Source organism: Mus caroli, unplaced genomic scaffold, assembly GCF_978045245.1.
Source record: "Mus caroli unplaced genomic scaffold, Mus_caroli_1 scaffold_14, whole genome shotgun sequence".
Lineage (NCBI taxonomy): Eukaryota > Metazoa > Chordata > Mammalia > Rodentia > Muridae > Mus > Mus caroli.
This window is the reverse complement of record NW_028227269.1, coordinates 109,372,867-109,397,836: the sequence shown is the minus strand read 5'-3', so window position 1 is coordinate 109,397,836 and position 24,970 is coordinate 109,372,867. Positions and strand designations below refer to the sequence as shown.

Genomic DNA, 24,970 nt, shown 5'->3' with positions numbered 1-24,970 from the left:
AACAGAAATAGATTATATATCTATAATATAATAGATTATATATATATATATATATATGAGTGACTGCCTGTGTACTGTGTACGTACATGCAGTGCCCATCGAGACCAGAAGAGGGCATTGAATCCCCTTGGGTCTGGAGCTGCAGACAGTTGTGAGCTGCTGCATGGGTGCTGGGAATTGAAGGTCCTTTAAAGAGTAGTTTGTGCCTTAAACCACCAAGCCATCTCTCCAACCTCTGGTGCTAAGAATTTTTAATCTGCAAAGCTGAGGCAGCAGCCCTGCAAACTCTGGGCCAGCCTGTTCTATGTAGTGAGACCTTTGTTCAGAAACAAAGCAAAGCAAAACAATCCCCCCCCCCCAACCCTTGGAGAGACACCTCCCCCACCCCCACCCCCCACCAAGTGCTGAGAAGGAGATTTGCCTCTGCAGTTTGGGTCCAGTTTCTTTCTCTGTGGAATAATTGTTCTAGGGACCTAGAACACTGAGGTAGAGGAGCCACAGTAGCTCTGCTTGTGTTCGAGGTGGCCTTGGGAGCATCCAGTCCTCGCCAGAGAGCGTGCTGTTAGCCACGGGCTTTCCCTGGACGTCCTGTGGGGCTGTGAACTCTTCTGACTCTAGTCTGTAGAGCAAGTCTGTGTGATCAGAGTCATTGGGTCTGCTCCGTGCCTTTTCTGTTGGTATTGAGGTCGCCCTGCAGCCTTCCTCCCCGGGAGCTTACGTTGTACGCCCTGCATTAGAAGCAGAGCCAGCCTGACCGCTGTGGGTTGAGTCTCACCCGGTGTGGTCCTCACTTTTTGTGTCAGTGGAGTTAGTTTGTTGGTACTGTTTTATTGAGGATTTCTGTGTTTGCATTCATAAGAGGTAATGGGTCTAGTTTCCACACTGCATGCTTGGTTTTGTACCGGGTTATTTTGGTCTCAAGCAGTAAGAGGCGTTCCTTCTTGCCTGCTTGCTTTCTGACTTTTTTCTTTTCTTTTCTTTTCTTTCTTTCTTTCTTTCTTTCTTTCTTTCTTTCTTTCTTTCATGAATTGGAAGAAATGGTATTCTTTTTAAAAATGTAATTAACAATCTTTGTGTGTTTATATGCTCGAGTTCAAGTCCCCTGTGAGAGCAGCACGTGTTCTTGACCACTGAGCCATCTTTCTGGTACCTGTTTTATCGTGTGTGTGTGTGTGTGTGTGTGTGTGTGTGTGTGTTTTGGAGGGTTTTTTTTTTCTTTTCTTTTCTTTTTTTTTTTTTTTTTTGGAGGGGTAGGGGACAAGACAGGATCTCACTATATAGTTTGGACTGTTCTTGAACCCAGCGACATCTGCCTCTGCCACCCGAGTGCTGGGATCCTGAGTCCCCACATCCTGCTGTCTCTCTCTTTTTTGTTTTTTTGTTTTGTGGTTTTTTTTTTTTTTTTTGGTTTTTTTGGTTTTTTGAGACAGGGTTTCTCTGTATAGCCCTGGCTGTCCTGGAACTCACTTTGTAGACCAGGCTGGCCTCGAACTCAGAAATCCGCCTACCTCTGCCTCCTGAGTGCTGGGATTAAAGGCGTGCACCACCATGACCAGCCTGTCTCTCTCTTTTTTAAAGCTGATTTTGATGAATAATTTTCTCTTAGAAACATCGTTTTCTTAATTTCTGGTTTATGATCATGAATTATCTAAAGATTATTTAATCTTTATGTCTTTTACTATAATTTGAGCTGGAGGTCTTCATCAGTTCCTGACCTTTACGTGTGTGACTATAGTGAAGTCTTTCTTCCTCTCTTTCTCTCTTTGGTGGTTCGGGAATGGGGATGTTGGGGAAATAGAAACCTTTATGTAGGTTTAAAAAATTGAAAACCAGTGAATAACTTTTCTGACAGCTGCCATGACCAAAGCATTAGCCATGTAAAGCCCAAGTCTCATGGCTACATGCAGCAAGGGGACAGGCGGGTAGACTTCCTTGGGCAGGTGCGTGCGTGCGTGCGTGCGTGCGTGCGTGCGTGCGTACGTGTGAACGTGTGAGCGAGCGAGTGAGCGACCTGGCTTTCTTCACTGCTGCCGAGTCACTCTCGGCACTGCTGCTCTCGTGTGGTCCCTTTTTCTTGGATTCTGGTTTTGATATTTTGTTGGAGTCGTGATATGTGTGTGTCTATATAAACAGTGTGTACCTACATTGCTCATACTGTGCACCTATAACTAACACGAGATCCTGCTTGGTGGCCATGTGGTTGCCGAGGTGGGTGGTAGAGTTTCCTAAACGCTCTTTCTGAGGGTAATGATTAGAATTTCAGAGCTGTCTTCTCTGATGTCTGGTTTCCTCTAGACATGACTCTTTGCTGACACCAGAATGTGAAGGTTGACAGTCCTTGGCTGCACAATTTGCAGTGGATTGGGTAGAAAACTTATTTCTGGCACCCCTTGGTGCCATTCTTATGTACTGGAACCCGGCTGGTTAGTTTCTTCTGCAGTAGCGTCTCAAGGCCGGCTGCTTGTAGTGTGAGTTAGAACTCACATGCTGTGGCTTAGAGTCTGGTTCATCTCCACCCCCTTTCCTTACACTTTCAGTTGTGAGCCTGGCCTTTCACGGCTGAGCAGTCTCTCCGGCCCTGCATTCCTCTTTTCTTGACAGTTATTTTTTTCCTAGTGCAGTAGTTCTTGTTGATGGCATGAAACTTTACTTAGAGGATTGTATTTACAGTCTTAGAAACATTCTCAATAAAATGGACTTTGAGTGTTTTTTTAAAATAAAAGTTGGTGTGGAAATATTCGTGGTTGTTTCTTATTTCCTGAGGAATTCTGCAGCACTGTGTTTGAAAGGAAATGTTCACATTGAACAGTAGGAGAGCCTGCGCAGACCAGAGTGCGGCGGGGCCGGCAATGACCAAGTTTGGGAAGTATAGTTTATGCTGAATACTGAAACCATCCGTCCAGTTAGCATTGCAGGATTTGCACAGAAGTTTTACCAGCTCGTAAAACTTTTACGGCCCAGAAGGAACCCCAGCAATAAACAAATGAATTCATAGCCACTCAGCTGGGCTTGGAGCTCGTTGTCTTGACAGGCTTCCATTGGAGATGCTGCCCCACTTACTATAGGGTTGGTGGCCATGGAGCCCATGTCCTGGCCTGGAGACTGTGTCTGTGGACAGGCGCTTCAGCAGTGTGTGTTGCATCCCCAGAACCCGGTTTTGGCAGCTGCTTCCCTTCACTGTCTTCCCTGTACACCACACGCAGTCTGATCTGACCTTCCCAGGCACCTCGTCTGCTTTACTCTGAGCTCTCCCTCCTTGTGATGGGAAATTTGAAGTGAAAGGGGTAGGGTTCTGCCCTCTCCAGCCCCTTACCTTCCCTGTGCTAGCCAGGGGTTCACCCAAGAGCTACAGGGCAGCTTCCTGGGAAACTCCCGTCTTGAGGAACCACATAGACACAGGCTATGGGGATGTGTGGCAAGCCTTGCTTCTTCCTGTCTCCAGTCTGGTCCCTCCTTCCACTGGGAGAGATTGTAGACTGTGTTAAGAGGCTGTGACTGCCTGCTTTGCCAGGGGCCACTGCCAGGATCTCCAGCCTGCTCTAAGGGAGCAGAGAGGATAGAAATGTGTGGTGCCCTCCTTGCATTCCTCTTTCCCCAAGCACTGGAGGCCCCTCGTGCGGTGTGTCAGTGTCACAGATGGACTTGTGGCATGCTTTACACACTGCTCAGGATCTGACTGCTGGCCAGAGACCCTCCAGCACTGAAGGTAGCAAGGGCTCCGTTTGCTTGAGAGAGGATCTCATTCATGCATCCCAGGCTGGCACGGACTCCTCATCTTCCCGCCTCAGCCACCACGCCCAGCAGGACTTGGCTTTTAAATATGGTCTTGAGCTTTGCGGTTTTAATTGAACTTAGGAGCACAAGTTGGTACTTGCCCATCTCTGTGAGCAGTGGCGCTATGTCCAGCGGCCTCAGGTGCATTTCCTTGTTTATAGCTCTTCCAGTTGCTGGATCTTCCAGACTCTTGCTTGCCGATGAGTCCAGATGGTAGGGCTGGGCCTGGAGCCACTGCCCACCGAGAGCCCGGAGCCGTGTGTGTGTGTGTGTGTGTGTGTGTGTGTGTGTGTGTGTGTAGATGTTCCCAGAGCGAGCTCCTTTACAGATAGGGATTTTCTTTTTCCATGTATGTGCTGACTACTTGCTTATTGCTTCTGAGAACTTACTCTGATCCTTCACACGGTTTTCAACTGTGCTGCGGTATCTTGCCTTTCAGTCAGCCATGAAAGTTTTCCCACATTCTAAATAGACACAAATTCCTTATCAGATATATGACTTACAAGTGTGTGGGTTTTTTTTTTTTTTTTTTACACTTCCTTGTTATTTCCTTTCTTCCTTCCCTTTTCAGTTTGGTGTTTGTCACCCCTCACCTTCCCAGTCCCAATCCTCCAACCGTGAGGTGTGTGTGGTCTTGGTATGTTAGTACCTAACCTGGGTTCACCAGCCTCAGCCTCAGAGTATCTGGGACTGCAGGGCCACCGCCGCCTCCTGCCTCGGCTTTCTCCACCTCCTCCTCCTCCTCTTCCTTTTTTGAAGCAGTCTGTGTAGCCCTGGCAGGCCTCAGACCTGTGATCCCTTGCCTCAGCTTCTCAAACTCTGGCATTATAAATGTGTGTCACATTGTATATGTGTGTGTCACATTGTATATGTCACGTTGTATATGTCACATTGTATATGTGTGTGTCATTTGGATTCATTCTCCATCATGGGAAAACTAAACTCAAATACCATCGTTGGCTCCTGGCTGAACAGTTTAAACATGTTTTTATTGTTATAGTTCAGACATACAGGTATTAATTATTTTGTTTGTTTGGGTTTTGTTTTTTAGCCTTTTCAGGTAGGGGTTTCCCTAAGTAGTCCTGGCTGGCCTGGAACTTGATATGTAGACCAGGCTGGCCTTGAGCCTCTGCCTGCCTCTGTCTCCTGCTGGTCAGGGCATGTGTTACCATGCCTGACATGTTGCTAGTTTTGAAGAAATCTAATTTGTCTGTTTTTGCTTATGTTCTTGGTTTTATATCTAAAATTGTCACCTAACACAAGGTTATGAAGATTGGTGCCAGTGTTCTGTGTGTGTCTTAATTTTAACTCTTGGGGGAGGCCTGCACCTCCCCTACTTACTGAGCTCATGGTGACACAGTATCTGTCTTGGGGCTTCGTATGGAATCTGTGGTCTGTGTCTAGCGTCATGTTGGATATGCGTGCGTGTGTAGGTCACCTTTGTATCCGCACACCTTGTCTTTAGAGACGTGGGCTATTGCTGACCTTGATACTCTGCCCAACTGACCAGCCAAACTGCCTGTTCACAAGTCCCGGGCATCCTCCTGCCTCTGTTTCCAAGCTCTGGAGTTAGAGGTGTGTACCACCATGCCAGTTTTGGTTGGTGGTGGTGTTTTGTTTTTGAACATGAGTTCTGGGAATCTAAACTTAAGTGTTCAAGGCTTGGGCAGCAAAGGCTTTACCAACTAAGCCATCCCCAAGTCTAGAACATGCTTAGGTGTCTGTCTGTCTGTCTCTCTCTCTCTCATACATTCAGTGTTTATTTATGTGTGCGTGTGGAAGAGAGGACAAGACAGTCAGACTCAGGTCATCAGCCTTGGTGGCTCCTGCTTTACCAAACCATTGAGCCAGTGCTAGTGAGCGCCTTTGCTCCCTCCTCCCCTCCCTCCCTTCGACAGTTTATAGCTCCCCTTGGCATTGACATTGAATCCGTGGTGACTCCCTGCCTCGATCGCTCCTGCACCCTCAGCTGCATGAGCTACCATGCCCAGCCTGTGCCTGGTTTCTTTAGCTTCCACAGTTGCCCTGAGATACTCAAGTCTGTTTCTAGCAATAATCCTGCCCCTGCCCCTAGAGGTACTAGTATCTATTACATGGATAGAACAGATTGCCTATTCACCAGACAGTGAATGCTTGGGATATTTTTAGATTTCAATGATTACAAATAAAGTTGCCATGAACGTTTTTGATAGACACATCCTTCGTTTCTCTTGGAGTCACGTAGTCCAGAATTCAATTTTGGGGCTGCACCTGTGTTAACCAAAGGGCTTCCTGTGCAGCTGTAAGATGGTGACAACCAGATGTGCTTGGAAGATGTTGTAAGATGAAAGTTCAGCCTCCTTCCCCTTAGACCGAAAGGGCAGGCCCCACTCCGGGCCAGTGCTCAGAACTGGACTCCTCCTCAGCACAGAGCTGCTGTTCCGGCAACAGGGCAGGTGCCGCAACTACCATCTACTGAATGATTGTGTTCAAAAGTAACAAAAACATAGGAGCTGATTTCCCAAAGCTTTTAAAATAGAAGCTCTTTAGTGTTACAGGAAACACACAAGAGGAGCCGAGCTGTGGGGATTGGTGATAAGTGGTAGTAGATAGAGATACTAAATGTTACCACTGCCTTAACCTCAGGTGCCTCAGTCTGCTTAGATTGTGTCCATCCTGCAGGTTTGCAGTGTGGTCGCCTTGACGCTTCCTTCAGAAAACAAAAGCTGCTGTCAGCCAAGGAGATTTGCTCCTCGCCTAACAACTGGGAAAGAATAAGCAGCTTTAAATTACTGAGTCCTGCCTTTCATGTCTTCAGATAGGAAGGACTGTGGTTCTGAATGGATGTTTGCAGGTGTGTGGACTTCTAGAGAGCATCCATGTGGGTGGAGGGCTCCGAGCTTGGCCGGATCAGAGGCAGCTTGGCCACAGAAGGACCAGCTTCCACATGGGCTTGCATGCCCCAAAGTTGCTCAGATTTTCCCAGATCACTGAAACTTAGCGTCCACATTTGACTTTTAATTGGTTGATGCCAAACACTCAGTTTCTGCTTCCGGTTCCAGTTTTAGCAAGTGCACGTTGTCCTAAGCCTGTGACCGCCATCACTGTAAATCCGTTAGTGAGTCTCAAGGGTTGGAGGCAGAGGACTTCACTTGTATTCTCTCAGGGATCCCCAGGAGCCAGCGTTGAATCTTTTTTCTTTTCTTTCTTCTTTTTTTTTTTGTCCACCATTCAGCAGAAAATTCCTGACCAGAGGCACTGGGAGAAGAAGCGCAGACAGTTCCCTCCTCAGTGTTACATCCATTCCGGTGCGGGTGCGGGGAGCTTCTCTGCTCACTTGGAGTGACTCGTCCCTGACCTGGGAAGGAGGGAGGAATTGGTTTGGGATTTCTCATCCTGCACCAGCACAGTAGTTAAGCTCATTTCCCATGTTGCTGCCCTGGAGACAGGCGTCGTCCTAGGTTCTGTCTGCGTGCTGGGTCCTGTCCCTTTGATCTGGGGAACCCATCTGTAATGATGCTTTTTGTCTGTAAAATAATTGCATAGAATTGAAGGGGAGGGGAATGGGTCGGTCACCACAATTTCAGAAACTCAGTTCACAAATAAGATTGGAATTAGAAAGCTGTGTCTGCTCCAGCCATTCTGCCCTGCTGAGCTATCAACAAACTGCACCCTATCATAAAGATCCAAAATGACTCCATTCAGCATGCCGTGAAATCTGTGACTGTGTGTGTGTGTGTGTGTGTGTGTGTGTGTAGTCAGGGTCTGGCCTTTAAAACTGTGTATGTTATACACCCATCTCTATGCTAACCTGGGCAACATCACATATGAAATCCCAAGGGCTTTTCTCAGTAAGTTAATTTTGGACTGGAAGCCTTTATTTCTCAGATTAGATGCAAAGCCAAGGGCCGTTGTTCTTCTGTCCCTGTTAGAAGACACTGTTTCAGTAAAAGGTGACCTGCAGGCAGCAAGGTCTCGGGGTGGAGGCCACACAAGACCCCTCGTTCTCGCCCTTTTAACTTCGCTCTCAGGGTGAGTGATGATTCCAGACATTGAGGGAAGCTCCCTTGGAGTTGTTACATTTGAAGAGTGGTAGCTGAGAAGGGATAACGGTCCTAGAGACAGATGGCAGAAAGTCCTGGAAAGTTAGATAGTGGAGAAAGGACAAGGGAGCCATGGCTGCTTCACTGAGGGAGAAATGGCTTGACGATCCTTCCTCCATGGTTGGATTCTTCTGTTTTAAATACTGAAGTAAAAGAAGCAGACAAGTGGCTGAATTCAAGACCTTCTTAACTGAATTAAATTTTGGAGTGAGTTTCTGTCACCGTGTAACAGAAACAAGATTCTCTCCTCATGTCTTGGCTGTCAAACCAAGCAGGAAGGCGGCTGTGGGGAAAGTCAGAAGGTAACAAAATGTTCTTGTGACAAGGATGTGACACCACCTAAGCTTTCACCTATGTTCGTCCTGTGAAAGGCCAGACTGCATCGCTGGCCTGTCCTCTGACATCATCACCTAGTGCCTGGGACAGGTGGCCCCCAGGGATCCACACATTTAGGCCTTGGATTTGGCCCTGGCCTGGGGCCAAGAAGATCTGCTGTTTCCTGTCTGAGCTGTGACCACAGCCCTGAGTTGTCTTACCTGTCAGGTGTCAGGTGGGGATGCTGCCATGCACATAGCTGGTGGTTGGGGGCGGGCAGCAAAGCGTGCTGTGCAGGGATTCCCATTGCACAGAGGCTGTGCGCATTGCTGGTTCCTCTCCATCCTCAGCTTACGTCTTACCTGTCTTTCTAAACCAGGATCAAACAAAATGAGAATCTGCTTGCTACAGTAAAAAGGACATTTTAAAAAATATCTTTGGCCTATTCTTCCCCAGAGCAGCAGGCCAGTAGACTTTATTGTGCCTGGTACCTCTTCCTTGGTTTGGGGCTCCTGGGAGGCTCCACTGCCCCACAGTGAGTCTCAACAATGGTGGCCATCCAGATGACACTGCGGGCAGAGCAAGGGACAGCTTAGTGCACAAAGTACTTCGTTTATGTGCAAGTGTGAAGACCTGAGTTCTCAGAACCTGTTTAAGAGCAGGGTGTGGTGACGCACACCCATAAGCCCAGAGCTGCTGGTGCAGAGAGACAGGTGGATCCCTGAGGCCCTCTGGCCTGCTATTCTAGACAAAGCGGAGAGGTCTAGGCTCAGTGAAAGACCCATTTAAAAAATACAGTGGAATATAACCAAAGATGGTGTCGCACACACACGTGTGTGCTCAGGTTGGGTATATCATGCATTGTAAGCCACCCCTGCTGCTCCTGACTTGAGCATTCCACCTCTAAAACCGGCAGCTGTTTGTTTGTTTTTAAATGTTTATTTACTTATTGTGTGTGTTTGGCTTGGCGTGGTTGTGTTGCAGATGCATAGAGTTCTGGAGGTCAGAGGACACTTGTGTGATTTGATTCTCTCCTTCCACCACGTGTGTTCCAAGGATTAGACTTAGGTCATTTGTCAGCCTTGGCAGCAGGCACATTTACCCACCGAACCATCTTGCCAACACTGAGAAAGCCATCAGTTTGTGTTCAGGGGACCCATGTGCCTCTCTCTGGGCCCCTTTCAGCATGTCTTTTGGTTGGCTGGCAAAGATGACTTCAGGTGTGGACCCCCTGAGAAGAGAGATCGTTCAGGGTAGAGCATCCTAACTTCTAAGCTGAGTTGCTCCCAGTAGACAGTCTCTGTAACTAAGTCTGCCTACCTTCTCCAGCAGATGCTGCAGGCGTGAGAGTTTTGTCAGCTTGACACATCTGAAGTCATCTAGGAAGAAGGAACTTCAGTTGAGAAAATGTCAGCATCAGCTTAGCCTGTAGGCGAGGCCGTGGGGTGCAACTTCTTTTTTGTTTGTTTGTTTGTTTCTCTGTGTATCTCTGACTGTCCTGGAACTCACTCTGTAGACCAGGCTGGCCTTGAACTTAGAAATCCACCTGCCTCTGCTGGGATTAAAGGCATGCACCACCACCGCCCGGCGGGGTGCAACTTCTTGATTAGTGATTGATATGGGATGGGTCAGCCCACTCCGGATAGTGCCGACCCTGCTCGGGTGGTCTTGTGTTGTACAGGAAAGCAGGCCGAGTGAGGCATGGAGATAAGTCAGTCAGCAGGCACCCTCCGAGGCCTCTGCTTCAGTCCCTGTCTCCGGGTTCCTGCCTTGGGTTCCTGCTCTGACTTCCCCGGGTGATGGACTGTGACCTTCTCGGGTGGTTTTGGTCATGATGTTTATCACAGCGATAGAAACCAGACTGGGGTTGCCGAGGGGGTGAGGTTTGATTTGTTGCTTTTTGTTTTGCATTCATTCTGTATGTGTCTGTCCGTGTGTGTCTGTCTGTCTGTGTGTGTCCGTGTGTGTGTGTGTGTGTGTGTGTGTGTGTGTTTAAGAAGGGCACATGTGGAGGTCATCGGACAACTTGTGGGAGTTGGTTTTTTTCCCTTCCATGTGTTTCAGGGATTGAACCTGAGGTCAGTCAGGTTTGGCAGCACTTTGAGCGACTTGTTTACCTACTTGTTTGCCTTTTGAGACAGTCCCTTGGCCGAGTTCAGGCTGGCCTGGAACTCATGGTGTGGCCCAGACTGGCTTTGAAGCCTCAGTCCTCTTGCGTCAGCTCCCAGGTTTTTAGCTTACAGGTGTGTACCTCCACGCCTGTCTCAGCCCTCACTCTCTAATTCTGATTTCCTGCCTCTTAAATCTAGGAGGTCCATAAATAGGATGCATCCAAGAGCTTGTGGGAGAGATGGCCTGGAAACTGGTCGTCTATGCTGCAGTGAGTGCAGTGGCCATAATTTCTCACTCAGTCACCTGCTGTACACTCACTTTTCATTTTAATGATTTGGGGAGAGAGGCACTACTGGGGACAGAACCCAGGGCTGCGTGCAGCTGGGCAAGGCTCTGGACTGTGCCAGCCCTGGGATTTTTAAAATGAATTTTTTTGTTCACAGCAGCAGGGGAGCTGGCTCTATTGCAGGGTTCCTGGTGACAGCAGAGGGTCTTCTCTTCACTGATGGACTCCCACAGGACAGCCCTGCATGTGGCTGGGATCACAGCCCCATGGAGTATTCAAGTGCCCTGCACCATCCTCGGGCAGGAGGTCAGACAATGAGGTGATGTGCAGCAGTGAGGTGGTGCGGGCTTGTTTCCATGGTAACAGCAGCTTCCACCGCATGGAAAAGAATGGAGAAAGGCACCTGACAGAGAGGGCGTGTCCGGGAGTGAAGGGCAGCAGGGCAGCCCCGAGTGGGCCTGGAAAGTAGGTGTGACCGGCTTCATCCGGGCATAGGCGGCTCCTCCGTGACGGTACACTGCTGGAATGAAGGCTGGTGTTGACTCAGCACAGCCTTCCCACCCCAGTGGACTTTCACTGCCCAAGCTTGTAGCTGGCTTGGCTTCTGACTCACTGTTAAAAAGCTCCCTCCTCACTCTGCAGCTGTGCGCTGAGCATAGTTCAAACGCATCGTTTGCTGACCCGCCGGGAGTGCCTCGGGTCCACAGGTCCCCGTCAGTTTCACTTAGGAACACCACTGGGACTTGTTGGAAGAGTCGAGTCCCTTTTCTCCAGGTCCTGGTTCATGGCGGGGGGCGGGGGGGTCTGCAACTGCCTGCCTGTGACATAGACTGCTGTCACTTCACAGATACCTACTTACCCGTACAAGTGAGTGCGGCTCTGTAATTTGAGCACATATTTCAGAACCCTTAGTGTGAGTGTTAACCTTTGTGCCCTCACTAGGAGCCACCGTGTGTCAGGCAGCCACGCTGTCTCCTGACGGGTGAGGAGAAGCACAGAGCCTTCCTTCAGGTGGAGTTGACTTGTGTCTTGTGTGTTCCATGTCCCAGCTACGTCAGTGGCCTTCAGGGTCCCTGTTTCTCTGTGATTACCCTCTATTTACACTAGATGCTGAAGACCATTTCATTTGCACACATGATGCTGCTGACATAGAACTACAGAGACCGAAGAGTTGAGAGACTTGCAAAAAGACTTAGGCCTAAGCTGGGTGTGGTGACACACGCCTTTAGTACTAGCACTCTAGAGGCAGAGGCAGTTGGATCTCTAAATTGGAGGCCAGCCTGGTCTACAGAGCAAGTTCCAGGACAGCCAGGGCTATACAGAGAAACCCCATCTCAGGGGAGAAAGGAAGGCTTGAGTCCAGAGGCTGAGGCCGGGTTGATAGCTGATGGCTGGCATTGTGAGCTGCAGGGTGGGAAAGGGAAGCCTAAACGCTTGCCATCTGCCGGCAGCTGCCTTGGCCACGGCCCTCCCTCAGACTCTTTCCCTGCTAGCCCCTCTGGTCAACCGTTCTAGTCTTACTTCTCCTCTTGGGAAAGGAGCGGGGATATGAGGCATTAGTTTCTCATTTCATGATTCTCAGTCAGAGAGCTTCCCTTTGCCGCTAGTTCTTCCTGGCAGAGCTTTCCTTTAAAGGAACAGGCTTCAGTTTTTCTTACAATTTGGATCTCTCTCAATAGTTTCTCTCTGTGTTTGTTTGTGTGTGGGGGGTGTTGGTGGCATGTTCTTGAGGGGGTGTGGGTACCCATGTGTGAACACGTGTGTGAACACGTGTGAACACGCGAAGGCTGGAGGAGGACACCAGGTGTCGTCACTGCTCTTTGCCTCTGTCTTTCTGCCCTGAGACAGGGTCCCTCATTTAACTGGAAGCTTGCCGCCTCTTCGGCTTGGTTGGCAGTCTGGCGGTTGAGCTCCTGGGATCTGCTTGTCTCTGTTGCCTCAGCTGGGGCCCAGCAAGCAGTCCTGTCTTACTGCTGAGCCATCTTCTTAGCCATAGTAGTTATCTTGATTGATGGTCCATTGCCTTTGGGTGACAGGAGAAGGTGAGGGCAACAAAGCTCTACAGCTTAGTGGAGTACTTGCATGGAGCACTTGCATGGAGCACTTGGATGCGTCTGACCTCCAGCTGTGCAGAACAAGAAGTACAGTGGGGTCTGGAGGAATGGGAATGGTGGTGTGAGCCTTCCTTGTGGAGAAGGTAAATCCCTTTTTGATGGCTTGTCATGGTGACTGGAGAAGGCGAATCTCTTTGATGTCATGGTGGCAGTCAGTCCTCACAGGTTTGTGGCTGTGCTGGGCAGAAAGTGGGTAACCCATATGAGGTAGACCTAGGCTTCATGTCCACTTTGTGAAGAGAGGACTTAGTGTTTGGTAGTGTTCTAGGACTCCCAGAGTTGAAGACTGAGAGTGCAGGAACTGGCAGAGCCGTCATTGGTGCTACTCCAGTTTAATGGCGTGAGTGCCCACCTGGTCCGTAGCACTTCCGGGTTTCCTGTGGGTGGGTGTTTGTTGACCCAGTAGCATGGAGTGTCTAGATACTGATGGAGTGTGGAAGAGTTCCATCCCGTGTGCTTTTCAGTCTCTCGTTGTGTAACTCATCTTTTGTCTCTGCCTCCTGAGTGTTGGGATCATAGTATAGCCCCGTGCCTGGCTGCAGTTTACTCTTCTTAAAACTTAGAATTGTCTCGTGTGGCGTCCTGCTCCATTTATGATCTGTATCACTGAGAGTCAGCGTTAATGTCCCCAGTTACAGCTGACACGCCTTCCTCCAGCTGACTGACCATACCGTCTGTGTGGAGCTGGAAAGATGGCTCGGAGGTTAGGAACCCTGGCTGCTCTTCGGAGGACAAGGTCCCTCTGTAAGGTCACTTCTGGGGACTTAACACTCTCTTCTGGACTCTCTGGGACTGACTGCACATATGTGCTACACAGCCACGCATATAAATACTTTTTTTTGGAGACAGAGTTTCTCTATTTAGCCCTGGCTCTTCTGGAACTTGCTATGTAGACCAAGCTGGCCTTGAATCAGAGATTCTCCTGCCTCTGCCTCCCGAGTGCCAGGACAAAAGGTGTGTGCATCATGCCAGAATTTTAAAAAAAATTTTGAGATGTTAATATAAATAATACTTGAAAGATCACCAATCTTTATTTTATTTTTGATATTAATTGATCAGTTGAGGAAGGTCTCACTAATGTATCCCAGGCTGAGGCCTCACTTCACCACGCCTGGTCCAGATGGTGTTTTGAGCACTCTGTTTTGTTTCCTAGCTGGCATGGTTTTTTTTGTTTTTTGCTTTTTTTTTTTTAAAGATTTATTTATTTATTATATGTAAGTACACTGTAGCTGTCTTCAGACACCCCAGAAGAGGGCATCAGATCTCATTACAGATGGTTGTGAGCCACCATGTGGTTGCTAGGATTTGAACTCACGACCTTCAGAAGAGCAGTCGGCACTCTTAACCGCTGAGCCATCTCTCAAGCCCCCTTAGCTGGCATGTTTAAGAGTATGCGACAGTGCTGATGGTTTTAGCTGAGTGAAATACAGGACAGGGGAAAATGCCTTTCTAAAAATGATGTGTATATATAAGTATTTGTGTTGTGCCTGCGTGTATATATGTGTCCTGCTTGAATATCTGGTGTCTGCAGACGCCAGAAGAGGGTATAAGATCCCCTGGAATTATTGATGGTTATAAGCTACTGTCTAGGTCCTGGGAATTGAACTTAGGTCCTCTACAGGAACAAATGGTCTCACCTGCTGAGCTGTATTCTAGCCCCAATGTTGTTGTTCTCCTCCTCCTCCTCCTCCTCCTCCTTTTTTTTAAACATACAAGACAGCAGTAGGATACTGCAAGAAAAAACAGCCACCGGGTCCTTTATACTCTCATGCCCCGAGCATTAACTGGTTTTGTGGTTTGTTTCATTTTGTGGCTCTGGGGGCATCGCTGCCTGATGTCACTTGGCCTCCCATGTCAGGGTCATCTCCCTGCCCATCAGGTTACTGGGATAAAGCCAGCCCCATGCTCCCCCTGAGCGGTACTCTCTGGTTCCAAGGTGTCCAGGCACATCCTGCCCCTCCTCTCCCCAGGACTGAGCTGTCCTGGTTTTTTCTTGGGGCATTTAATGTTGGTGTCCATCTGGTGAGTGTGGCTCTCCTCGATTTCCAGTTATCTGTTTAGCTACATTAGCAAATGTGTCTCAGATGTCTTTGTAACGGTTTTACATTGAGAGAGGTTAAACAACAGGAAAAGCTGCCTTCCCCAGGTCTTTGAGAGTCCTCACATGCTGTTCCCTGAGTAGTTCTCTTGAGTAGTATGTACTCTAAAACATGAGTATTCCATGAAACCACAGCGCAGCCCAAGTATCAGGAGCATAGCCTTAACATGCCGCTGCCTGCTCTCCTTTGCGCAGGTTAGGGCTCTGGTGCTCCGTGTTTCCGGGCTGAAGAACTTCCTGATGTCAGTATGAGCTCCCTGTCTGTGACCATGGTGCTTTGTGTCCTTGGAGCTTCTTTCTCTTCACACCACAAGCTGCTCAGGCTCTGGACTTGCCTGAGGAGACCTGGTTCCTTTAGTGGAGGATATTTAGAAACTAAAACCAGGTATTAGGTCTTCATTTTAGGGTTTCGTATTTTAAGGCCTCTCGGTTTACAGAGCTTGGCTATATATGTCTTTGTACACCCACTTAAGTATCTGTCTGTCGGTCTCTCTCTTGGAGACAGGTTCTCGCCGTCCTCTGTGTGGTGAAATGGAGCCAATACCGACCCCGTCTGTGGATTCCCTGCACATCCCCGCTCCCCTCGTGTCTTTTCCACCGCCATTGCTCTAGGTCTGCGTACTTACTGGTCCCCTGCTGTCTGCAGCCAATCTCCCTCCCCACCCTCAGCTCTTCCCTAGGACAGAGCTCTGCCCCAAGGTCACTCACAGATTGTGCGCACTCACCCCTTGTTCTTTGGCCTAAAGAGATAAACACCCACAGGCCTTCTTTCTAGGCCCCTCCGTGCCTCGCTTTCGTTTCCATCGATGTCCCCGGTCTTTTAGGTTCTTTACCAGGTCAAACCCCACCTCCTCAGGTTTGTTTCTATAGTTGTCCAGTTTTCCAGGTGACCCTGACAACTTCATGTCAACCTTTTGTGGGACACCTGGACAAGACTGTTGAAATACATAACAACAAACAGAGAGTAGCGAGAAGCTTAGCAGAAAGGCTGAGCAGCCTTAGGACAGCCAGTGTGGCGGGATAAGGAGCTAGACCGCCCGGGTGCAGGCTCCAGCGGACCCTGGGGAGAGCTCTGTGTCATAGGAAGAGGAGATCGGTTCCTAGTCACCGACATAACTTCTAAGATGGGCTAGCTGTCGGGATGCCGCAGCTTGCGTGTCCTTCTGTCACTGGAATGTGACAGAAGCTGAACTTTTCTCTGGGACCCCCACAGGGGGCAGGAGAACTGAACAGGGTTAGGTAAATCCTCTTCAGACTGCTTAAGCACGTGTGTGGTTACAGCCAAGCATTAAAATCTGCATTTCACACCTGTTAAGGGATAAACGGCGGTGGCATGAAGGATAAATGTTTTTTTGAAAGCCTTTAACACAAAATAGGATTAAGCTAGATCTTCAAAGGATTCATTGGTTTTCTGAATCTTAATAAAATGACAGGAGAAAGGAAAAAAAACCAGTTAACGTTTAATTAAGATAATTTCCTACCCTGTCTCAAAACCCAAATAAATACATAAATAAAAGATAATTATCTTTAAACTAATTTCTATAAATAATGTAATTCATTAAGAAAAACAATGTAGAAGAATCACATTTACAGATTTATGTCTTGATAGAGCAAGAGCACAGCAGTTACATACCCAGCGGGGAGAGCAGCGTGCAGCAGTGGGAGCATGGCAGTGGGAAGAGCAGCGTGCAGTAGTGGGAGCACGGCAGTGGGAAGAGCAGTGTGTGGCAGTGTGGGAGCACAGCAGTGGGAAGAGCAGTGTGCGGCAGTGTGGGAGCACAGCAGAGGGAAGAGCAGGGAGCACGGCAGTGGGAAGAGCAGTGTGTGGCAGTAGTGGGAGCACGGCAGTGGGAAGAGCAGTGTGTGGCAGTGTGGGAGCACAGCAGAGGGAAGAGCAGGGAGCACGGCAGTGGGAAGAGCAGTGTGGGCGCTTGGCAGTGGCTCATTATCAAGCTCACAACAGGCTTGGTTCGGCCTCCCATGTAGCATCTCAGAGCTCTGGTACTGAGAATATAGTCTGGGTTGGGTTTGCTTGGGAAGGTTTTTTTGTTTTATTTTGGTTTGGTTTGGTTTGGTTTTTCGAGACAGGGTTTCTCTGTGTAGCTCTGGCTGTCCTGGAACTCACTCTGTAGCCCAGGCTGGCCTCGAATTCAGAAATCCGCCTGCCTCTGCCTCCCAAGTACTGGGATTAAAGGCGTGTGCCACCACCGCCCGGCTTGGGAAGGCATCTTACAAACCATAAAACATTACTGTATTCTTTGAAAAGTCCAGGAATTTCATCCTGAAAATTAATTAAAGTAATAAAAAGTATATATAAAAATGATCATTATAAATTCTCTGTGAAAGTAATATTTTTTTAAATTAATATATTCAAGAAACTCAACTCATGAATCTATTAAACTGATCATTGAGTGATCCAAAAAGCTAAAAATCACAAGTAAAATAAAAATGGCACAGAAGTTTGTAAGCAGTTAATGATGGCCAGGAGCAAGAGCTGGGGTGGAACGTGGACAAGTTCAGCCACACAGGAGGCTTTTTTTATGAGTGGAATTTTCTTTGCTTCCCAAATGCTTGAGTGTGCCTGCACGGTGTCTGTCGTGGCCCTCAAGCCTGTGCGCCCGTGCGCCTGGTTCTGTGGGGTCCAGAAAGCCCTGCTGTCTGCTGCTGTGCTGGTGGGGGAGGGGTGCATCTGCGCTGGAGCTATCAGGCATACCCCGCTTTCCAAGCACCTTTCTTCTGGTTTCTATAGAAGTCAGATGCCTTGGTTTTCTTCACAGTAAAAGGCACTGCTTGGCTCCCCCAGGTTCTAGCGGCTGTCTAAAAACCTTGCTTCCCTTGGGGCTTTAAGAGTGGTTATTTTTGGTGATGGTTGAAAGGAGCAAACCATGAACTGTAGCTGACCCTTTAGGTTCTAACCCAGGGGTTTTCTTGTTAGGACGGCCTTAAATTCCAGGCTTTGCGCATTCTGTTTTCTGAGCTCTGTGCTGCTGGGTGTTCATGGTGGTAGGCCAGAGGCCACAGCTCATCCTCTGGTAGAAGCCAGGAGCTTCCTATAGCTCCAGTATTGCTCTTAACAGTGAACAATAGTGACTGAACCTTAGTCATACCGAGCAACAAGAAAAGTAAGCCCAACGATACGGAAGTCAGCATAAAGTCTTTAAAGTGCTAGATTATACGTCTAGACAGAGCTTGTTTTAGATACTAATATAAGATGAGAGAAGTAACACATTTGCTCAGTTTTGCCCAACTGCCTAACATTCTAGAAACCTTTATAGCCAGCTGTGGTGGCGCACACCTTTAATCCCAGCACTCTGAAGGCAGAGACAAGCAGATCTGTGAGTTTGAGGCCAGCCTGGTCTATAGAGGGTGTTCCAGGACAGCCAGGACTACACAGAGAAAGAAAGGAAACCTCTAGTAATTAAGACCAATGGAAATTAGCATAAAATCGGTTTGGGCTTGAAGATAAGAGCAGGCATACAAGATGCACCCAACATACTTGCCAGGTAGGCCAGACCATGGGCAGGAGAGGAGGGGCAGTGGTCAGGAGCCAGACCGCACTGTGCTAGCCCTGTCCCTGTCCCCTGCTCTCCTGGGAGAAAGGAGAACCTCTCTGTGAATTATTGTCATATACTGGAAGATTGGGGGGGGGTGCTCAAAGTCACAGAGCTCTGCCTGTCTCAGCTGCACGAAGTCTGAAAGACCAAGGTATGGTCTATTTCCTTGAAGGCTCAGGGAGGAACTTGTTTGCCTGTTCCAGCTCCTAGTGGCTGCCAGGTTCCTTGGTATTAACTGGTTTGAGGCTGCTTCCCTCTCTCCTCTATCTTCCTGTGGTTTTCTCTCCCTCCTGACTCTGTCCAAATTTTATTACTATAAGAACACCAAGTATTGGGCTGGAGAGATGGCTCACTGGTTAAGAACATGCAGTGTTCTTGCAGAGGACCCAGGTTCAACTCCCAGCACCCACATCAGGCAGCTTACAACTGCTTGTAACTCAGACTCCAAGGGATGCGCCTAACCTCAGACACATGCACACACACAGACAGACATCTGTGTACATGTAAGTAACTAGTAAAAGTATTTTTAAAAAACACGATCTTGTTGGCTTTAGGGCCCACTCAGCTGTGGCGTGTGATCTCGTGTTAACTTGGTTACATCTGTGAAGACATTGTTTCCTAATAAAGTCATATTTGAAGAAACACTTCATCCCCGTCCTGATGCACCTTCCAAAGCCCAGCACTGTGCTGGTTGCTGCCGTCTCAGCAACCAACCTCGGATCTAACCAGGAAAGCAGAGGGGTTACCAGATTTTTGCAGCAACTACATTTGTTACAGTAGTTACTGAAGCATTGCTGTTGACAGCCATCCGTAGTCAGAGACAGCTGCTAGTGTGGCGCCGCCATCAGGTAGGGTTAGGAGAGTGTCGTGTGCTGGACTAAACTGTGTTTCTCCTTACAGCTAAGCCTTTCACCCAGCTCGTGAAGGACATGCAGCTTCATCGAGAAGACTTCGAGATCATCAAAGTGATCGGGAGAGGAGCCTTTGGTGAGGTAAGAGAGACCCCCCTCCACATGGCCCAGGCAGTACCGGCTCCTTACATCTAGGAGCTGATACTGGTATCATCTGAAGAGCTCTGGGCGGGTAAACAGGGCCAGCATGATGTATTGATTAACGTTGTTATCATGTTCTATGGTCAATTTTATGCTAATAAAATTCCTTCCTTCATAAAATTCCATCGTTTTTAGGAAGATAACTCTGTGTGTGTGTGTGTGTGTGTGCGTGTGTACCCGAGTGCGTAATATGTCTGAATATGTCTGTTTGCTACATATTTGTACCTGGGGGGCCCTGTTAGAGGCCAAAGATTGACATGAGATGTCTTCTGTCACTCTCCAGCTCAGGCTTTGAGAGACAGTCTCACTGAACCTGAGTTGAGCCGGGCTGGTTTGATCCGCCCCTGCCTCCCTGTGCTGGGTTACAGGGGTCCAGCATCCTGTGCTGGGATCACAGGGGGGTACAGCATGGCATTCTGCTTTGTTCTTGGGTCCTGGGGATCGAGCTCAGGTCCTGCAGACGGAGCCAACGCCCAGGCTTCACTTGGTACCTAGGGTATGGGGCTTGCTGTTATATACACGGCAGGCTGATTGCTGTAGAAATGACTGCATCAGAAACTAAAGGGATTTACCAGAAGGGAAAACTTCAAGCTTAGATATTTGTGTTCTGTGCCATGGTTTTAATAAACTTACGTGGAGCTTGAGTCAGTGTTAATAGTAGTATTGATTTAAGAACCAAAGATGCTGGGAATCGGTTTATAAATCCTTTTTGGGTATATTATTTAATCAACTGGGCAAACCTGGGACAGGCAGGACAGGTATCATCTCTCAGTGGCTCTGTGCTTGTCCACGCTGAGAATCAAGTTGGTCTTGGTTCTGGGTTGGAGTCTTTTGACTTCAGACTTTTTTCTTAATTGCTTGGGAAACGTCCTCTTGTCAAAGCTCCTTCATGATATTCTCACTCTCTTAGGGTTTTGAGCATGAGCTCTCTCTATCGTTCTGGCTGTTCCTGGAACTCACTATGGAGACCAGGCTGGCCTCAAGCTCACAGTTTGCCTCTGAGTGCTGGGATTAAAGTCATACACCACTATTCTTGGCCTTTAGTTCTCTCTTAATGAGAGTTCGGTTTACTCATGATTAACCACCATTTCCTTCATTAGAAAAGAGTTCTTTAAATTTTTGTTATTTTGAAGTTTTAAGAATTTAGAATGGAAAGTGGGGTTTCTGGGAAGATGTTGGAGCAGGAACCACTAGACATCTGCTTCCTCTCCTTGCTAGAAGTTATTTGTGCAGAATCCGTCTAACGAAATCTATTTGGAGCTCAAGTCTATTAGCTTGTGACCTCTAGAGGCCGCTTGATGGTTAAATGTGGTAGGTTTTGGTCAGCTTATTAGCAGATACCTGTGTCTCAAAAGCGATCCTTTGAAATACTTGAAGTTTGGGCTGGAAAGTTTCTGGTACACCAGATGAGTAAATTATTCCTTGTTTAATTTGTAAGTTGTTTTATAGTAAAGCTTATACCACAGACAAAGTTTTTTTTTTTTTTTACACTAAATTTTACTTGAATGTTTCATTTCTACGTATTCTTAACGGATGTTTCTCTGTGACACACACATTCTTCCATGCGTTTTATCAGCTATTTTGTTGGTTTTCCAGATGTGTATCTTGTGAGGAGTGAGGCTTGTGAGAGTTCCAGTGTTGAGGGTCTTGTTCTCAGCATCCAGGTTCTTGTGGGTCCCTCCCCTTCAGAGCATCTGAGCTTGTCTGAAGTCAGCTCTGCTGTCCTCTGCAGCCGTGAAGCCAGAATGCCTTTAAAGTGGCAGCGCCTCATTTGCTAGCCCGTGGCTGGCTCTCAGCCGGGAAGAGCCTCTCTGGTGCAGCAGTGGGCTTGTACCCAGAGCTGCTGATCTGCACGGAGACTGTTTCCTGTTTACTCAGCCCGCAGCAGGCTTGGCTGTCGCTTTGTAAGCCACAGATAAACAGCATGGAGGCCACTAAGAGCAGCCACCATGCTGATGTGGATGTAGGGAACGTTATACAGGGCATCCATCCTGGATTCAGAAGGCCTGTGGCTGTCTCAGGGGACGAGCATCATGGAAGAGCCACTGTCATCCAAGGAAGACATTGAATTCTGGTTGTCATTTTTTAAAAAATATAAATTGTTCCTGTCACTTTTTTTTTAAAGATTTATTTTATGTATATGAGTACACTGTAGCTGTATAGATGGTTGTGAGCCTTGGGGTTGTTGTAAATTAATTTTTTTTTAGACTTCTGCTTGCTCCAGTCAACCGCTTGCTCCGGCCCAAGGATTTGTTTATTATTATACATAAGTACGCTGTAGTTGTTGTCTTCAGACACCCCACAAGAGGGCGCCAGATCTCATTACGGGTAGTTGTGAGTCACCGTGTGCTTGCTGGGATTTGAACTCAGGACCTTTGGAAGAGCAGTCAGTGCTCTTACCCGCTGAGCCATCTCACCAGCCCCTCTAGTTGTCATTTTAATGTAGGCTTTAAAAGCTTGTGCTGGCATGTGATTCCATTGCTCCTGGGCTGCCATTTAGTCCCTTCCTCACTAAAAGTCAACAGCTGTGGACAATGGCTGTCTAGCATCCTTCCCGGTAAGGATTGTGAGGACACATGGCACTTGCTTAGGATGCGTCAGTTCTCAGGGTCCCTCGGTGGTGGCATCGTGAGGTGTGTGCTGCTTAGGAGAGCAGGTGGTTCTGTCTCAGAGCTTAGTGTTCCGTGGATCGTCTTAGTGCAGAGACACTTGGCCTCCCTCCAAATGGTGGCACACATTGTCCTGGAGGAGCTGTATGTGAGTGGGAAGTGACACACATAGTGGCTCATCTCGATGCTACTGGTCATGATGGAGGTCACTTGGGGTGACAGAGACGCCCTGAAAGAGGTGGTGGTATTACAGTCAGGCCTGAGGGTGCTTCTAAGCCTCTTTTGCTATACTCTAGACCCGCACAGCCACTACCTCTGTGAAGCAAAGATTCACATGAGTAGCTGGTAGGCGCCAGCAGGGAAGGTGGACAGAGGCAAGAGGGAGAGGGTGAGGCGTGTGGAGATTGCCCCTAGTACAAGGAGAAGCTACAAGCCACATAAAAGGGTCGTGTTTGTTTTTACTGAAAATCCTCAGGTGTTGTTCAAGTGGAAGACAGGGATCCCCAGTGCCCATTGCTTAGTCCTCAGGTGTCTCTTTACCTGAGCCAGGTGGATGCATCCAAGCTACAGTGTGGTTAAAGCCAAGTTGTCTTGTTTAAAGGGCAACTCTTTATACAGAAGACGTCTCTCTCTCTCTCTCTCTCTCTCCCCTCTCTCGACTCCCTTTCTCTCAGAGTTCCCAGCCAGTTACGATGAACTTTTAGATGTGCAAGGCTTTTGAACCATTAACTAATTTTTTTAAAATTCTAATTTACATTCTAGGTTGCTGTTGTCAAAATGAAGAACACTGAACGAATTTATGCAATGAAAATTCTCAACAAATGGGAAATGCTAAAGAGAGCAGAGGTATGTGTGGAGTGTACAGTAAGTAAAGATGGTGTGTGTGTGTGTGCTGTGTCTGCTTGTGTGTGCATGTGTGTGTGTATGTGTGTGCGTGTGTGTGTGTGTGCACACACTCGCACAAGTACCACACACAAGACCACACCCTCTTCTATTGCTCAAGAAGTGAGCACTGGTTGACTTAAGTTGTCACCATCTCTCAGTCACCGGGTAGCCCCACACCTGCCTTAACTACCTGCATCATCAGCCTTGGGGACCCACCTGCATGACCAGCCTTGGGGACCCACCTGCATGACCAGCCTTGGGGACCCACCTGCATGACCAGCCTTGGGGACCCACCTGCATGGCCAGCCTGGGGACCCACCTGCATGGCCAGCCTTGGGGACCCACCTGCATGGCCAGCCTTGGGGACCCACCTGCATGGCCAGCCTGGGGACCCACCTGCATGGCCAGCCTTGGGGACCCACCTGCATGGCCAGCCTTGGGGACCCACCTGCATGGCCAGCCTTGGGGACCCACCTGCATGGCCAGCCTGGGGACCCACCTGCATGGCCAGCCTTGGGGACCCACCTGCATGGCCAGTCTTGGGGACCCACCTGCATGGCCAGTCTTGGGGACCCACCTGCATGGCCATCCTTGGGGACCCACCTGCATGGCCAGTCTTGGGGACCCACCTGCATGGCCAGTCTTGGGGACCCACCTGCATGGCCAGCCTGGGGACCCACCTGCATGGCCAGCCTTGGGGACCCACCTGCATGGCCACCCTGGGGACCCACCTGCATCCTCAGTGTGCTCCCTGTTCTCTCATGGTTTGCTTTCTGTTGCTTCATAAAAGCCTGACTGGTCAGAATCGGCTTAGGGAGGAGAAGGCTTGTTTGACTCACCTTTCCCCCGTCCCAGTCCATCCTTGAAGAAAGTGAGGGCAGGGCCTGAAGCAGAGGCCGTGGAGGAGTGCTGCTTCCCAGCATGCTCCCCACAGCTTGCTCAGCCTGCTCTCTTACACAACTCAGAACCATCTTCCGAGGCCTGGCCCTGCCCGCAGTGGGGTGGACCCTCTCACATTAATCATTGACCAAGAAAATTCCCCAGGGGCTTGTCCACAGCCTGATTCATGGAGGCATTTTCTCAGCCGAGGTGCCTCTCCCCAGCTGACTCTAGCTTGTGTCACGGTGACAAAAACACTAACCAACACTTTAGCAAGTGAGACTCACTGAAGCAGCCCGGGGTGGAGAAGGGACTGTGCTGCGTAAGAGCTTGTGGGGTGGAAGGTGTGAGGTCTCATCCGGTGTTGGGTGGGAGAGCACAGACTCGGTTTGAGTTCGGTCACCCAGCTTCAGAGACAGAGAGACAAAGACAGACAGACAGGCAGGCAGGCAGCTAGAAAGACAAAGAAACGGCAAGCTCTTTCTTTTTTAACCAGATAGGCTAAAAGCCTTTGACCCATGCGTTCATGGTCATCAGGAGTTGCTATAGGACTGGCATCTGACTGTGACCCGTTCATCAGCAAACGGAATAAACCATGCTTCAAATCAGTCAGCAGGTTGTCCCCTTGTCCGCCACGTGGCTGGGCTGCTTGGAAGCAGGTGTGCAGTTGGGCATCGTGTGCTGCTCAGGGTGTGTAAAGAGGCTGGTTTGTTAAGAGGTGTGGCGATGTGTGCTTGGGGTCATGGGTTGAGAGCTGCCGTTGAATCAGTCCATGGAGGGTAATCTTAATGTGTGGGCCACAGGGACCACCACTGGGGACAGGGAAGGAGAATGCCTGCACTGGCTCAGGCGAGGAAGAGCACAGAGATTTCAGTCTCTTGTCTTCTGCAGAAGCTGTTGGGGGCAGGTGGGACATTTGGTTTCAGGTGAGGTAATGGTGTTAGGCTCCGGGCAGTCAGGATTCGGGGCCTCACGACAGAGTCTGCTAATATTTAGGGATGTATTCTAGGGCACCCTGCCTAGATGGACACAGACTGACTGTCCTCTCATTCCTCACAGACAGCTTGCTTTCGAGAAGAGCGTGACGTGCTGGTGAACGGCGACTGCCAGTGGATCACAGCTCTGCACTATGCCTTTCAGGATGAGAACTACCTGGTAGGCCTGCGCGCCCAGGGCCCCAGCCCCACGGGGACTCCCCTCCCAGTTTTGG

The 24,970-nt window shown here is 48.9% G+C and overlaps 1 protein-coding gene across 2 annotated transcripts in view; it reads left to right on the top strand.

Annotated features, from left to right (window-relative positions):
- The window catches only part of Cdc42bpb (CDC42 binding protein kinase beta), an 83,881-nt gene that overhangs the window by 13,074 nt on the left and 45,837 nt on the right, over window positions 1-24,970 (top strand). For both annotated transcript variants that reach the window (XM_029484324.2, XM_021179544.2), the window contains exons 2-4: window positions 19,236-19,327; window positions 22,759-22,842; window positions 24,820-24,915. In XM_029484324.2, coding sequence (XP_029340184.1) covers window positions 19,236-19,327; window positions 22,759-22,842; window positions 24,820-24,915 — 272 coding nt within the window. The remainder of the gene's footprint in view (window positions 1-19,235; window positions 19,328-22,758; window positions 22,843-24,819; window positions 24,916-24,970) is intronic.